General features: G+C 52.4%; 1 protein-coding gene across 5 annotated transcripts in view; it reads left to right on the top strand.

The window, feature by feature from the left end:
- CECR2 (CECR2 histone acetyl-lysine reader) overlaps nucleotides 1-16,461 on the top strand; it is a 51,994-nt gene extending 35,533 nt beyond the window's left edge. For 3 of the 5 annotated variants that reach the window (XM_069964793.1, XM_069964802.1, XM_069964782.1), the window contains exons 2-19: nucleotides 5,934-6,028; nucleotides 6,118-6,301; nucleotides 6,935-7,068; nucleotides 7,406-7,489; nucleotides 7,650-7,702; nucleotides 8,057-8,229; nucleotides 9,387-9,470; nucleotides 9,622-9,757; nucleotides 9,867-9,996; nucleotides 10,085-10,128; nucleotides 10,218-10,309; nucleotides 10,422-10,548; nucleotides 10,631-10,992; nucleotides 12,030-12,140; nucleotides 12,214-12,901; nucleotides 13,559-14,672; nucleotides 14,792-14,888; nucleotides 15,457-16,461. In XM_069964793.1, the coding sequence (XP_069820894.1) occupies nucleotides 5,934-6,028; nucleotides 6,118-6,301; nucleotides 6,935-7,068; nucleotides 7,406-7,489; nucleotides 7,650-7,702; nucleotides 8,057-8,229; nucleotides 9,387-9,470; nucleotides 9,622-9,757; nucleotides 9,867-9,996; nucleotides 10,085-10,128; nucleotides 10,218-10,309; nucleotides 10,422-10,548; nucleotides 10,631-10,992; nucleotides 12,030-12,140; nucleotides 12,214-12,901; nucleotides 13,559-14,672; nucleotides 14,792-14,888; nucleotides 15,457-15,462 (3,714 nt within the window). In that variant the 3' untranslated portion in view covers nucleotides 15,463-16,461. Of the gene's footprint in view, nucleotides 1-5,933; nucleotides 6,029-6,117; nucleotides 6,302-6,934; nucleotides 7,069-7,405; nucleotides 7,490-7,649; nucleotides 7,703-8,056; nucleotides 8,230-9,386; nucleotides 9,471-9,621; nucleotides 9,758-9,866; nucleotides 9,997-10,084; nucleotides 10,129-10,217; nucleotides 10,310-10,421; nucleotides 10,549-10,630; nucleotides 10,993-12,029; nucleotides 12,141-12,213; nucleotides 12,902-13,558; nucleotides 14,673-14,791; nucleotides 14,889-15,456 lie in introns of those variants that run through there. The other 2 variants (XM_069964791.1, XM_069964810.1) reach the window with 2 other exon arrangements.
- The last annotated feature ends 313 nt before the right edge of the window (nucleotides 16,462-16,774 follow it).

Below are 16,774 nucleotides of genomic sequence, written 5' to 3'. Positions count from 1 at the left end.
GCGGCTGATATCAGTCACATATTATTATAGTCTCCAGAGCTTGCACTCTAATCTCTCCAGCGTCCCTCCTTCTATATTGTCTGATATGTCCCTGGATGTGTCTGGTTATATCTGGGCAGTGTTGGGGTGCAGTGTGGCCCCTGTGTGTAGCAGCAGGTTATAATCTCCGGGTCGGGGCTGATGCGGAGCACACACGTGGCTTTGTGTTATGGTAGAGATGAGGGGACGACTCCGGCTCTTTCTTGTGGAGCAGAGACGCCCCCTCCTCCTCCTCCTCCTGACGTAGATCACATAACGTCCCTCCCATATCCTCAGGCCAGGAAGCTGAGCTATAGGGAGCTGTTTGCAGGATTGCCCTCATGTGAAGCCTCAGATTGCTTTCACACGTCTTGTGGGGGAATATGCGTCACATCTGCAGTATGTAAATCCTCGCAGTGCGAACACGTCCCTATACCCCAATACACAGGATCACACAGCAGTGTATAATATCGTATGGCGAGTATTCCTATGGAAATCTGTCTGATCTGTGGGAATCCTCCCTGGAGGACCTGAGGTGTGCGGTACACACAATGTGTAATGCTTCATTTCCCCAGTGGTGGCGCTGTACGGGGAACTGACCGCTGGTTTCCCCACAGATCATTGGAGTTCACCCTGATTGTTGGGGAAGTCTAAAGAGAATCCCTTTTAATGTGTTTGTAACAGGGGCAGATTGATATAATTTTTTCCCCTCTTACTGACCACTAGGGGCGCTGTTCTGTTGCGGTCATTACCTGTATATCTCTTGTGTGCTGGTTATTGTAGTGCGGTGGGTGGGATTGGCGCTGAGGGGTCCTGTATGTGCCAGCAGTCCCCTCCTCGTATTGCTACTTTATTCCATCATCCTCTTCCTCACCCTCCCCTCGGCTCAGTGCGGCCATCAGGGAGATCCCAGGTGCAGTGCGGCAGCTGGCGGCTGATTATAGGGGAGAGATGGGACCTGTAGAACGGCCCCAGATCCTGCGAATTCTCTCATCAGCAGTCGTGTCAGACGGGGCCCCGAGGAGGAAAACAACCGCCCCCCCCCCCCCCCCCCCCCCCCCCCCCCCCCGCCGGCACACACCGGGGGCTTCCGGCCTGTTCTATCATAGAGATGAGGGAATGTCTTCAGGATCAGGTGATAGTCACCATGTTTGTACAATATGGCCGCCTCGTTGCCTTCAGGTTCCCTGTAACTAAGTACATAAGCATGGCTGCTGTCTGCCAGGAACAGCGCCCCCTTATCTGTGGGGACTGTGTCTGTTACTGCAGCCTCAAGTGTCAGCCAGGCAGTGGCTATTCCCCCTGTCCTGAGCAGGTGACAACTATGTATTCTGCTTCTTCTCTCCCCCATACACATGCACGCTGGGATCAGGCATCAGTCATACCTCCTTTCCCCATACACATGTATGCTGGATCAGGCATCAGCCGTACCTCCCATACACATGTATGCTGGATCAGGCATCAGCCGTACCCCCTCATACACATGCACGCTGGGATCAGGCATCACTCGTACCTCCCATACACATGCACGCTGGGATCAGGCATCACTCGTACCTCCCATACACATGCACGCTGGGATCAGGCATCACTCGTACCTCCCATACACATGTATGCTCGGATCAGGCATCAGCAGTACCCCCTCATACACATGCACGCTGGGATCAGGCATCAGCCGTACCCCCTCATACACATGCACGCTGGGATCAGGCATCAGTCATAACTCCTTTCCCCATACACATGCACGCTGGGATCAGGCATCACTCGTTCCTCCCATACACATGCACGCTGGGATCAGGCATCACTCGTACCTCCCATACACATGCATGTTCGGATCAGGCATCACTCGTACCTCCCATACACATGCACGTTCGGATCAGGCATCAGCCGTACCCCCTCATACACATGCACGCTGGGATCAGGCATCAGTCATACCCCATACACATGCACGCTCAGGTCAGGCATCACTCGTACCTCCCTCCCTCATATACATGCACGCTCAGTTCAGGCATCAGCCATACCCCCCCATACACATGCATGCTCGGATCAGGCATCAGTCGTACCCCCCCCCCCCCCCATACATATGCTCGCTTTGATCAGGTATCAGTCGTACCCCACATACACATGCTCGCTCTGATCAGGCATCAGTCGTACCCCCCCCCCCCCCAATACATATGCTCGCTTGGATCAGGCATCAGTCGTACCCCCCATACACATGCATGCTCGGATTAGTCGTCAGCCGTACCCCCCACACACATGCATGCTCGGATTAGTCGTCAGCCGTACCCCCCCCCCCTATACACATGCTCGCTCTGATCAGGCATCAGTCGTACCCCCCCCCCCCCCCCCCCCAATACATATGCTCGCTTGGATCAGGCATCAGTCGTACCCCCCATACACATGCATGCTCGGATTAGTCGTCAGCCGTACCCCCCCATACACATGCATGCTCGGATCAGGCATCAGTGGTAGCCCCCCATACATATGCTTGCTCGGATCAGGCATCAGCCGTACCACACCCCCCCCCCCCCCCCCCATACATATGCTCGCTCGGATCAGGCATCAGTCGTACCCCCCATACACATGCATGCTCGGATTAGTCGTCAGCCGTACCCCCCCATACACATGCATGCTCGGATCAGGCATCAGTGGTAGCCCCCCATACATATGCTTGCTCGGATCAGGCATCAGCCGTACCCCCCCCCCCCCCCCCCCATACATATGCTCGCTCGGATCAGGCATCAGTCGTAACCTGTCTGATGCTGGACACCTGTGGAGAGCCCCTTTAGGATGTTAGTGTTCTGTGCTCCTCTGCCCCCAGACTGTATACAGGCAGCTATGGAGTCCAGGGGGTCACATACTTTCGGGCTCCCCGGCCCCCCACATCTCCTTTTCTATGAGTTGCAGGGAGGTGGCCGGTGGCACGTCTCCCTGTCATGGTGCCTGCGGCCTTTGTTGTGGGGGAGGACGCCCGGCGGGGGGTGGGTGGTCTCTGTAGTAAACACCCCAGCCCCCAGGGCCATTTGCTTTTGATATGTCAACTAGATAGTTTCTTTCATGGAGCCTGTGGAGGGTTTATTAACCTGTTCATTCCTCAGGAGAGGCGCTCGGCGTCTACATAACAATGCAGAATAGATTGTCAGCTCTTTATCCTTCAGGAGAGCAGGGATAAAGCTATAGCATCCCCAACCTGTTACACTCCAGTGAACTACAACTTCCAGCATGCCCTGGCAGCATTCTTTAACCTGTCACTTTACAGCTGTTGCAAAACTACAACTACCATCATGCAGTAACAGCATTTTATTGTCGGGGTGTGAGGAGAGTTGTAGTTTTGCAGCAGCCAGAAAGTAACATGTTGGGGAACACTACAGTGAAGAATGCTGCCAGGGTATGCTGGGAGTTGTGGTTTTCAGGAGAGTAACAGGTTGGGGCACACCAGTCCAGTCACACAGGACGTCAGTATCCTCAGTGGTTTGGGGAGCGGTGCGGGGATCGCTCGGCATCTAGAAGGATTCTGGGAATTTGGCTTTGGCCAGGTCAAAAGTTCAGCAGGACATCAGCATTCGGGTCCAGGGGAGGGGGTGGGGGGAGATCGGATGTGAATTCCTATACAGGAGGGTCCGCAGGCTATAGGGGGGCAGGTCACCACAACGGTGGTCAACACCAGCACAAATCACCCCCTGTCAGGGCGGCCGCAGAAGTATAATCCTCCTCATCCTCCTCAGGATCTCTGCATCTATTCATTCACTTGCTGTAGAACTACAACTCCCAGCATGCCCTGGCAGCCTTCAGGAAGTGTCCTCTAACCTGCGGCTCATCAGGTGATACTACAACTCCCAGCATGCCCTGACAGCCTTCAGGAAGGGTTCTCCAACCTGCCACTCATCAGGTGATACTACAACTCCCAGCATGCCCTGACAGCCTTGAGGAAGTGTCCTCTAACCTGCGGCTCATCAGGTGGTACTACAACTCCCAGCATGCCCTGGCAGCCTTCAGGAAGTGTCCTCTAACCTGCGGCTCATCATGTGATACTACAACTCCCAGCATGCCCTGACAGCTTTCAGGAATGGTTCTCCAATCTGTGGCTCATCCAGTTGACACTTCCTGAAGGCTGTCAGGGCATGCTGGGAGTTGTAGTGTTCTCTAACCTGTGGCACTTCCTGAAGGCTGTCAGGGCATGCTGGGAGTTGTAGTGTTCTCTAACCTGTGGCACTTCCTGAAGGCTGTCAGGGCATGCTGGGAGTTGTAGTGTTCTCTAACCTGTGGCACTTCCTGAAGGCTGTCAGGGCATGCTGGGAGTTGTAGTGTTCTTTCCCCGTGCTGGGCTTGGCGTAGCCCCCCTCCCTGGCGGCGGGCTTTGGTGACAGATGGGCAGACACTTGTTCCCCGGGCCGGGGCTTAGCGGTGAGCGATGTCACTAATGCTCTGTTGTGTTGGCGTTGGAGTGCGCTCCCCTTCTCTGCTGTCTCTGGCCCATTGTCTGCCGCACCCCAGGAGGACTGTGGACGTCTCCGGCGCTCGGCAGGGCCCTGGGCCGCTTTTTCTTTTATCAGCTCTTTCCTTTCATTGAGTGTTTGTTTAATTCTGCTGCGTGAGGGGCTTCTGCATGTGCATGCATAATGGGGAGGGGGGTCCTGAAACGTCCCCCACCCTCCCCTGCTGCCACCCTGTCTGTCTAAAGTCACCGCAGCAGAAGTAAGAGGACTCTGTGCGGCTGCAGTGACAGCTGGGACTCTTTAACCCCTTCCATACCGCAGAGGCCTGAGCTCATCTCCAGCCTATTGTGACGTCCAAGACCCTCGCGGTGGTGGCGGATGATCCATTAGGCAGTCAGATTTGTCATGAAATGTTCCCGTAAGAGTCTTTACAGTCACATCCTAAAGTCCTTTATCCAGTCTATGGGAACTGCCGACTTCTTGTGGAACTTTTCCACCATTGTCAAGGGCTCTGCTTGTGGTCAGTGAATGAATGTTCTTGTTTACATCTAGAGGATGGCACCTTTAAGTATGTCTAGGATTGGCTGCCGCCTCCTACAGGTTAGGCTCCCAAACAGCAGTTAGGCCCCTCCTGCTCTCCCATGTAGCGGTTAGGCGTAACCCCCTCCCTCCCATATAGAGGTTCGGCCCCCATGTAGCGGTTAGGTCACCCCTGTGCTGCCCCCATGTAGCGGTTAGGTCACCCTGTAAGTTCCTCTGGTGCAGTGATTTTCAACCAGTGTGCTGCGACACATGGTCAGGTGTGCCGCGGGGAAACATCCCCAAACTATGGTGCCCCTGTGTTTTGTTCCCCGGCAATGCGCAGCGATCAATGGCGGATTATAATGTGGGCGGTTGCGTGGTGCGCTGCGGCGGGCCGTGATGCACGCATCCAATCAATGTGTGGGCTACGTGGAGAGAAGCACAGGAGAGAAGCATGGGGGAGAGAAGCAGGGGGGAGAAGTATGGTGGAGAGAAGCACAGGAGAGAAGCATGGGGGAGAGAAGCAGGGGGGAGAAGTATGGTGGAGAGAAGCAGGGGGGAGAAGTATGGTGGAGAGAAGCGCAGGGGGGAGAAGTATGGTGGAGAGAAGCGCAGGGGGGAGAAGCATGGTGGAGAGAAGCATGGTGGAGAGAAGCATGGGGGAGAGCCCCGGGTTGGTGGTGTGCCCCAGGATTTTTTTAAGTATAAAAAGTGTGCTGCGGCTCAAAAAAGGTTGAAAATCACTGCTCTGGTGTCCTCTGGCGACCTCTTGTGGCCTGAGGCATAATGCCGCCTGTGGCTACTAGATGACTAACAAATCAGTGCTCATCCTGAGCTTCATGGTTCAGGAGTAGAAGTAGAATACTGGAATAAATCAGTACTCATCCAGATTGATGGCTGACAGAGGAGACCAGGTGCTGATGTCGAGTTGATCCGGTCGCTGTCTTTACTGTCTTGCAGGAATTGGAGGACGCTCTGTACCGGGATGATGTGGAGTTCCTCAGCGAGCTCCTGGCCTGTCTCCTGCAGGGCTGCTATCAGAGACATGACATCACGTAAGTCCTGACTGTCGGGGACTCTTCCTTCCCGCTCTCCATCCTCTGTCTCCATGATTTCTCACATGACGTCTTGTGTCGCTCCTCAGGCCTCAGACCTTCCACATATACCTGGAGGATATCATCAGCTACCGCTGGGAACTGGAGGAGGGGAAACCCAACCCGCTAAAGGGGGCCACATTCCACCAGCTGCCCCTGCGCACCAGGCTGGAGATCCTGCACCGACTGTGCGACTACCGGCTGGACGCGGATGACGTCTTTGACCTTCTTAAGGTGCGATGTCCCCGAATGTCCTGCCCCTCCAACTCCTAATCCAGATTATAGGACAGCAGAAAAATATATATATGCACAAGCCAAAAAGACAGAAATGGCTGCACATCGCACCCATGGCTGACACGAAAGCTTATTCAGCTACATTTAAAACCAACATCAGAAGTTAGTATATAATTTGGCCAAACCATATTGCCTCATGTACCACGTGCAGGTCTTCTGATACACATGAGTCCCTAACCAAAAAACATCACTGTGCCGGTCAGCGACCACAATCCCCGCAAAACGTGCGCAAGCAGAGAAGGGGGGGCACGGAATGGCCCTGCAACCCCATTGTCACAGGACCAGACCCTAAAGGGCCCCCCCGAACCCCGCAGGCGCCACCGGCGGAAAAAGTGGACGCCAAGCAACACAAGTGTGAACAGGCTCTTACCTCTCTCCATTCCTCTGCAGGTAGAATGGGAGAATACTAGGAGATCCTCCCCTTATGTACACAGGTGCTTCTTGCTAATTTGGATCACATGGGTCTTACACAGCACGAATGCTAGCCACAATGAAAAAAGGGACAGAATACATAAAATATGCACAAGCCAAAAAGACAGAAAAAAAAATATATATATTGTGATGTGTTATCAGGGACTGGACGGGGATAGCCTGCGGGTGGAGCCACTGGGAGAAGACTCCTCGGGGAACCTGTACTGGTATTTCTATGGGACCAGACTCTACAAGGAAGAACCGTCCTGGGAGAAGAGACAGAGAGCACTGGAAGAGTAAGGATTATACAGACATGATATAGTAGTATACTTCAGAGCTGCACTCACTATTCTGCTGGTGGGGTCACTGTGTACATACATTACATTACTGATCATGTATTATACTCCAGAGCTGCACTCACTATTCTGCTGGTGAGGTCACTGTGTACATACATTACATTACTGATCCTGAGTTCCATCCTGTATTATACCCCAGAGCTGCACTCACTATTCTGCTGGTGGGGTCACTGTGTACATACATTACTGATCCAGAGTTACATCCTGTATTATACTCCAGAGCTGCACTCACTATTCTGCTGGTGGGGTCACTGTGTATATTTCTTTATGATATCAGAGCGGCCTCGGCAGCGGAGAAACCTGTAAGGAAGAGAGGGCGTCCTCCCAAGAAGAAGCCATTACTGGAAGATGCGGTGGTCCGGTGAGCAGATGGTTCTATAGAACAATAGACTGGGGGGGGGGGGAGCAGATGACTATATACAGTGTGTGTGTGTGTATATATATTGCACAGTCACTGGGCTTTGGGGGTGGGGGCGGGGGGCAGGCACATATTATTGACATTGCCTTTTTTTTTTGTACAGTGAGAGGTTAGAGGTGAAGCCGCCAACTATTGAGGAGCTGAAGAGGGAGAAAGGTAAGGGGCTCAATGTGTACGGGGGGCCCGCACCTCATATACAGACCTTGTACTTCTCACAGCTTTGCTACAGTGTATCGGTGGGGAGTCTATTATGAAGTATTGGGGATTGGGGGTAATGCAGACTCTCTTCGCGGGGGTGTGCAGGTGTGTCTTCGAAGGGGGGGTGCAGGTGTCTCTCTTTGGGGGGGATGCAGGTTTCTCTCTTGGGGGGGTGGGGTGCGGGTGTCTCTTCGGGGGGGGGGATGCCGGTGTGTCTCTTGGGGATGTTGCAGGTGTCTCTCTTCGGGGGTATGGGTGTCTGAGTGTTAATGTCTGTTTCCTTGTTGGTCGCCCCCTGGTCGGTTTCCTCAGCCAGTTCCCCCGGGGAAGGATCTTGGCGTCTCCTCTGCCAGACGGAGCAGGAATGGCGGGAGGTGACAGAAAGTTTCCGGGACAGGACGTCGCACAAGGACCGCCATCTATACAAGATCCTGAGCGAGGAATTCCTGCCCGAAATCTGCAACATGATCTCCCAGAAGGTGAGTGTGAGTGTATACTGCCCTCTGGGGAAGGGGAGGCTGGAGCGGGTGCCGCCCTCTGGGGAGGGGAGGCTGGAGCAGGTGCCGCCCTCTGGGAAGGGAAGGCTGGAGCAGGTGCCGCCCTCTGGGAAGGGGAGGCTGGAGCAGGTGCCGCCCTGTGGGGAGGCGAGGCTGGAGCGGGTGCCGCCCTGTGGGGAGGCGAGGCTGGAGCGGGTGCCGCCCTGTGGGGAGGCGAGGCTGGAGCGGGTGCCGCCCTGTGGGGAGGCGAGGCTGGAGCGGGTGCCGCCCTGTGGGGAGGCTGGAGCGGGTGCCGCCCTGTGGGGAGGCTGGAGCGGGTGCCGCCCTGTGGGGAGGCTGGAGCGGGTGCCGCCCTGTGGGGAGGCTGGAGCGGGTGCCGCCCTGTGGGGAGGCTGGAGCGGGTGCCGCCCTGTGGGGAGGCTGGAGCGGGTGCCGCCCTGTGGGGAGGCTGGAGCGGGTGCCGCCCTGTGGGGAGGCTGGAGCGGGTGCCGCCCTGTGGGGAGGCTGGAGCGGGTGCCGCCCTGTGGGGAGGCTGGAGCGGGTGCCGCCCTGTGGGGAGGCTGGAGCGGGTGCCGCCCTGTGGGGAGGCTGGAGCGGGTGCCGCCCTCTGGCGAGGCTGGAGCGGGTGCCGCCCTCTGGCGAGGCTGGAGCGGGTGCCGCCCTCTGGCGAGGCTGGAGCGGGTGCCGCCCTCTGGCGAGGCTGGAGCGGGTGCCGCCCTGTGGGGAGGCTGGAGCGGGTGCCGCCCTCTGGCGAGGCTGGAGCGGGTGCCGCCCTCTGGCGAGTCAGTGTAGGGGGGTGTTCGGACAGATGTCCAGAGGCAGAGAAGGGAAAGCAGATTGTTGGATTTCATCCCATGTCCCATTTTATGTTTCATGGGGGATAAATTAAGGGGGGGGGGTACAGAGTCGTGTCTGAGGTGCGTGATACAGTCTGGGGGGGGGAGGGGTGCGCCGGGGTCAGGGGGTCCTGGCCTGTACCTCTGATGTATATACCGCTGTGTAGGGGGTCTTGGCCTGTACCTTTGTATATACCGCTGTATAGGGATCCTGCAGTTCCCGGTGTATAACTCTGATGTATATACTGCTGTATAGGGGTCCTATTCTGTACTTCACCTTACTAAATTTCACAAATCTCTGATTTTCAGGAAACCAAAATCCAGACAGATCAGACGCCTTTTACCTCCAAGAGACTGTCCAGCCATTCAGGGTTCAGATCCTTCCAGCAGGAGGTGAGAGAAGGATGGGGGGGGGCGCTATAGAGGGTATTTGGTGGTATGTGGGTGACCTCTGCTGGTAGAAATGGGTAACTACATGCATATAATATGAGTTATAGATGGCTGTAGATGAACAGGTAATGTATTGTGTTGTGGTGTCCTGCAGGACGCTGATCCCTCCAGAGCCCAGGAGGAAGAGGAGGAGAGGCAGCTGCTGCTGATGATGCAGAGGAAGGAGCAGGAGCTGCTGCAGAAGGAGGAGAGGAAGCGGGCGCTGGCTGAGAAAGTCCGCTCCGTGGAAGGTAATATCCCATGGACGCTGGTGGGATTATAGCGTCATGTTCCAGCCTGTGCTGGGATAAAGCCGCTCCCCTTATACACTGACTACAGACAGTTCCTCTATATGTACAGATCGGGCGCGGAGGAGGAAGCTGAGAGAGGAGCGCGCCTGGCTGCTGTCACAGGGTAAAGAGTTACCCCCAGAACTGTGCCACCTGGAACCCTCCTCACCCATCCAGGGCGACTATCGAGTGCCAGACCTGTGAGTACTCCTGGGTGTGGGGTCTTATAGGGAGATGTATTCTATATGGTATAATGTCCATTGACCGTCTCTCCTCCTTTCCCGCCAGGCTGGGCATTGACTTGGATGATCAGTATACAGCGATGTATAAAGGTGAGGAATATCCAGTAGTGTAATGTTAAATGGGTGGTAACCCGTATATGTAGTAATGTTCAGGGATAAGATGTCTCCTCTTCCTCTAGTTCTGGATGCGGTGAAGGCTCATAAGGATTCGTGGCCTTTCCTGGAGCCGGTGGATGAGTCTTACGCTCCCAACTATTACGATATAATCACTGTAAGTCACCGCCTTGTTCTCTTCTTGCTGTTCTGTCCCCATTCAGGTCTTGTCTATAATCCGGGGACGCCTCGTCTTTTGTTACCTGATCTTTGTCTGTTTTATCCCCCAGTGTCCTATGGATCTGTCCAAGGTGGAGCAGCGGCTGTGCTCGGGGTATTACCTCACCAAGGATCAGTTTGTCAAAGACATGAAAACCATCTTTAAAAACTGCGTCAAGTACAATGGACTGGATAGCGGTGAGTTCTTCGGTTATAACCGTGTGTCATATTACACGTCTCCAGTTATATCCCTAATAATAAGTTATTATCACTAACACAGAATACACAGAGATGGCTGACACCCTGGAGCGCTGCTTTAGGAAAGCTTTGCTGAAGCATCTGCCGGAGGACGACGTGGAGTCTGATGGGGAAACCTGGATCCGCTCAGAGGAGAAGGAGAAACCTGCAAAGAGAAGGAGCCAGGGGAGGCGCTCCAGAGCCGGGGGGTGGAGGAAGGGTAAAGAGGAGGGAGGAAGAAAGCGGCAGAGCTCAGAGAGCAGCATGATCCACCAGTCATCACCCAGCGAGGATGGAGACGACCGACTGCATCCGCCTGTGAATAGAGAGCCCAAAGGACAACCGTACACCTATCCTCTACAGTACGGAGGAATGCCAAGGAACTCCTTCCATCCAGGAGACATGGTAAGACACTACATACACTATATACCCTACTATACATAATAGAACTACTCTAATACGGCTCATATACAAGAATATAACTACTATAATACTGACCCCTATATACAGGAATATAACTACTATAATACTGCCCCCTATATACAGGAATATAACTACTATAATATTGCCCCCATATACAGGAATATAACTACTATAATACTGCCCCCTATATACAGGAATATAACTACTATAATACTGCTCCTATATACAGGAATATAACTACTATAATACTGCCCCCTATATACAGGAATATAACTACTATAATACTGCCCCCTATATACAGGAATATAACTACTATAATACTGCCCCCTATATACAGGAATATAACTACTATAATACTGCCCCCTATACACAGAGATATAACTACTATAATACTGCTCCTATATACAGGGATATAACTACTATAATACTGCTACTATATACAGGAATATAACTACTATAATACTGCTATATACAGGAATATACTACTATAATACTGCTCCTATATACATGAATATAACTACTATAATTCTGCTCCTATATACAGGGATATAACTACTATAATTCTGCTCCTATATACAGGGATATAACTACTATAATACTGCCCCTATATACAGGGATATAACTACTATAATACTGCCCCTATATACAGGAATATACTACTATAATACTGCTCCTATATACAGGAATATAACGACTATGTTCAGGGAAGAAAGAGTGCTGCACCTCACACCTATGGCTGATACTAGTGCCTCTCGGCTGCATAATATACATCAGAATTTTGTGTATGAATTGATCAGGCCACACTGCCCCATGTACCACGTGCAGGTATAAATTCATACACAAAATTCTGATGTTTTATATGCAGGCGAGAGGCACTAGTGTCAGCCATATTTGTGAGGTGCAGCATTCTTTTTCTTCCCTGAACCATAACTACTATAATACTGCTCATACATACAGGAATATAACTACTATAATACTAATGTTGAGTATAATGCCGCCCCTGTCTGTGTTGTATATAGCCGTCCTCCCTTGGGATGCACGCTCCTCTTCGAGAATCAGACACCGGCCTCGGTTTTGGACCCTTGAGGTTCCCGGAGCCGCTCCCAGGTGATCCCGGTTACAGAGCCCAGGTAGGCAGTATTGTATATGTATGGCGGAATTTTTTTCCTTCTTGCCGCCTCCTGACGTGGTGTTTTGTTGCAGACAGTCTCCCACACGCCGGAAGTGTCTGATAAGTGTACGGACTACAGAGCTCAGCGAGCAGTCGGCGGGACCAATCCTGTGTATCCAGGAAGGACATCTGTCCAAGAAGGGGGCACGCATCCGCCATCTACCCCTGCTGGGTATATGCCACCTGTGAGACCCCCTGACGGGAGAGCGCTCCCTTCTGGTCCCTCTCATCCACCGTACAGATATGGACTTCAGCCCGATATGTGGAATGGAAATGGACACCAGCACCCAGGCCCGAGAGCAGGAAACGGAGGAGGGGGACCTCCACATCACTCTCAGCCAACAGACCCTCGAGTACGACCCCTGGGCCCCCACCCTGTCAGGCCCCCATTTGTTTCTGGGAACTCCATGATGGACAGTCCTGAGATGATTGCCATGCAGAGACTGTCGTCCTTTTTCTGTTCCCCTGGGTCAGGCTTTGCTCAGCCGTCTTCTACCCCCTACCCATCCCAGGCGCCATCAACACCGTACCCAAAGCAGCCCCCTCCAACCCCATCCCAGGGGTCCTCCGCCCCCCACCCGTCCCAGGGGTCCTCCGCCCCTCACCCATCCGAGCCGTCATCCACAGCATTACAACCCAACGAAATATGCAATGGAAGTGACGATCCAGACGTTGCCCCTAATCCTGACAAAACGGCGGAGCAAGACACCAATATAGCAGGTAAGATGGAGGAAGGGGAATAGCGTCACTGTATACATTACTGATCCTTTACTGATCAGCTCCACGCACTCTTCTGCTGGTAGGGTCACTGTGTACATACATTACATTACTGATCCTGAGTTACATCCTGTATTATACTCCAGAGCTGCACTCACTATTCTGCTGGTGGGGTCACTGTGTACATACATTATATTACTGATCCTGAGTTACATCCTGTATTACACCCCAGAACTGCACTCGCTATTCTTCTGGTGGGGTCACTGTGTACATACATTACATTACTGATCCTGAGTTACATCCTATTATATACCCCAGAGCTGCACTCACTATTCTGCTGGTGGGGTCACTGTGTACATACATTACATTACTGATCCTGAATTACATCCTGTATTATACTCCAGAGCTGCACTCACTATTCTGCTGGTGGGGTCACAGTGTACATACATTACTGATCCTGTATTATACTCCAGAGCTGCACTCATTATTCTGCTGGTGGGGTCACTGTGTACATACATTACTGATCCTGTATTATACTCCAGAGCTGCACTCATTATTCTGCTGGTGGGGTCACTGTGTGCATACATTACATTACTGATCCTGAGTTACATCCTATTATATACTCCAGAGCTGCACTCACTATTCTTCCTATTATTGCAGATGTCTCTCCGTCTCCTGCACCTCCGCTTGTATCACATGACCTCCCTCTGCCTGAGTTGCCGCTGCCGTCCAGTTTACCCACAATCCCAGATGCCCGGCTTGCTCCTCCCTCTGATGTGTCCCCTGAGACTCTGACTACCCCAGCACCCAGTGATGCCGTGACTGAGTCCCTGGCGTTGGGGTCTGGCGTTTGCCCTGGTTCTGACCACAGTCCCCGCAATGGATTGGACACACCAGAAAAGCCTCCTAAGACATCGGATGTTGGTGCTAAAATGGACCCTCAGCCAATCGCTCACGGGGAGGTTCCTCGGCCTTTACCCTATGTGGACCCAGCAGGACCAGCACATCGAGGTGACCCCAGCCCCATGAGACCAGGCATGGCACAACGTCCGGCAGCTGAGAGGCCCTCAGCATCTCCTCATCCCCTCCAGCAGTTTGGGAATGGCCACGTACGTCCTCACACGGGCCAATACCCAGGCCAGTATCATCCGCGTGAGACCTTCTACCAACAGCCACAACAAGCCCAGCCTCCATACCAGCCTTACCAGCGGCCTCCATACTTCCCTCAGGAGTACCAGAGATGGCACCACAATGGACAGCAAGCCCCCCAGCACCCAGGAGGCTACCCCCAACCAGATGGGCCGCTCAACACCCAGAGTATGGGGGAGTTACGGAGCCTTCTCATGTCTCCTTTGCTGGAAGGAGAACCCCGCGCCATTCCGGGTGAGAACATGGAGTGTCCGGAGGAGAAAGAGAAGAGCGATGATCCCTCTGCCCGTCCCGAGAGCCCCAAACACTTTCTGGATCTAGACAGTCATAAGCGGCAGAGCAGCCTGTTTGCCTATGGACGGCCCCAGGGGTGGGCAAGTCCAAACTTCCGACCACCATCTTCCATGATGCCTCAACCGCACTACCCTCCACAACACCAGTACCCGCCTCGAGGATACCCGCGACCACCTCTACACCAGCAGCGCCACCCTGTACCCCAGCAAACCAATGGCCACCCCCAAATGGGCACCGGTTACCCACATATGGACAGTAGGGGGCGCTTCCATACTGCTGTAATGGAGCAGGGCAGAATGCATCAGTTTAGTGACATGTACCGTCCACAAAGGTATGTACCCCCCTCTATAACCGCATGTGGCCCTCAGGGGCCGGTCATGGAGCTGTCTGCTTCTATATTCTTCAGCAGTCCTCTCATATTCTTAATATATGATGTTCGTTACCTTTCAGGATACAGCTACAGATGCAGCCACATCCATTCCCCAAAGGCAGAGCACCAATGCAGGGGGAGATGATGGAGCAGGCCCCAATGTTACCCCTGGATCAGGTAGGCTGGGGGCAACAGTGCAGCAAACAAGGCTGAACTTACCTGTGCTGAAAATCTAATGAAGGCTATAACAATGGGGGAGGGGGATAACCCTGGGGTAGACAGTATTAACATTGATGTTTCGGGGCGGAGCTGTGACAACCGCCTCTTCAGGATTTGAACCTGAAGCTTCTTGATTGTAACAGTCGTTAACTCATATTCCTCACACCCGTGCCGACCCTTCGGCTTGAAGGAGGGTCACCCGTGCCGACCCTTCGGCTTGAAGGAGGGTCACCCGTGCCGACCCTTCGGCTTGAAGGAGGGTCACCCGTGCCGACCCTTCGGCTTGAAGGAGGGTCACCCGTGCCGACCCTTCAGCTTGAAGGAGGGTCACCCGTGCCGACCCTTCGGCTTGAAGGAGGGTCACCCGTGCCGACCCTTCGGCTTGAAGGAGGGTCCACACACCACCATAGGTCATTCGTTGGCGTCTCAAAGTATCTGAAGATGGTCATACACATTAAAGAGGAGTAACTTATTCTGGGGCTGTGACTCTGATCTTGTGCTTTGTTGTTTTCTTTTTTCCCTTCAGACATAGTGATAGCGGTTTTCAGGACGACTCTTCCATACATACCATGATCGCTGCCCTCCATGGATCCGTGCCTTTTTGAGGTCACCCTTTCGTGCCCTCTCCCCCCACCCTATGTCCTACGGAAATCTCCTGCAGCGTCCTCTACACAAAGTGTCCACCTTAAACTTGTCAGATTGTACAGAAATGCCTCCTTGAAAGGTTTACGGACCCATCGTTCTCAGGAATTCTGCACATGGCGCCCCAGGAAGGCCCCTGATGCTCTGTTTACACTCCGCTGATTACTAACTCCCCCACATTTTTTTTTATTTTTTTATTTTTAAAATAAAATTTTTGGGGGTTTCACATTGGTGGTTAAAAAAAAAAATTTACCCAACATGAACTGATAAAAAAATTAGCTTCTCTTTGCCTCAACGCACAGGTGGTGCTCTACAACAGACTGATGGATTTATACATGAATTTTAGTTTTCAGCAGATCCCGCCCATGAGGAACAGCTTAAGTTAAGCTACCCCTTTAATTCCTGTAAGCGGGTACCGAAATAAACCAACCAGGGTTCCGCACTACTGCTGTTGATGTTCCTCACCTGCCTTCAGTCATTTTGTACCATCATGGCTGACCGCTCTACCAGAACTTAATTTTTTTTTATTATTATTTCTAACCCCGCCCCTTTTCATCTGACAGTATTTTTCATGCTGTCCCACAGAATGTGAATTGTATTTATTTTTTTGTAATATTTTTTAGTTTTTTTTTAACCTTTTTTATGTATATATGGTTTTTTTTTTATGTTGTACTGTGTTTGTTTTACACAACCTCCAGTTACCTCAGCAGCCGCTCCGAGTGGGAGAAGTCGTACGTTTAGAGTCGATTGTTCTCAATTTAAGATGATTATTATTATTATTTTTTTTTTTTTTTACTTTGATGCCGTGAAAAGAGAAGGACATGGCGGAGAGATCGTGGTCACTGGCGTATGAGTTATTTTGTACAAAATGAATTATTAGAATAAACACTTTAGGTGACTTTGAATAAGACATTGTGTGACTTTTATTTTTTTTTTATTTTTTTTTTATTTGGTTATTGAGTTTAAGGGGTCCTCCTTGGCTAGATGTGAGAGTGATTATACAAAGCGTCTGACCCGTTCTGCATTACACACACTGCACTGATGTGAATGAGCAGCGTGTAATACCTACTCTCACCTCTGGGGGAGCTGTAGCTTTACGCTGTTACTCTCTAATTTCTCCTGGAAATTTGTAAAAAGATTGACAACTGGGCGTTACTATTCCTTTCATGAATAGGGTGTGTCCTCCCCACATACTGTCCAGT

The sequence above is a fragment of the Dendropsophus ebraccatus genome, chromosome 1 (genome assembly GCF_027789765.1).
Source record: "Dendropsophus ebraccatus isolate aDenEbr1 chromosome 1, aDenEbr1.pat, whole genome shotgun sequence".
Taxonomy (NCBI): Eukaryota; Metazoa; Chordata; class Amphibia; order Anura; family Hylidae; genus Dendropsophus; species Dendropsophus ebraccatus.
This window is presented reverse-complemented; position numbering and strand designations above follow the sequence as displayed.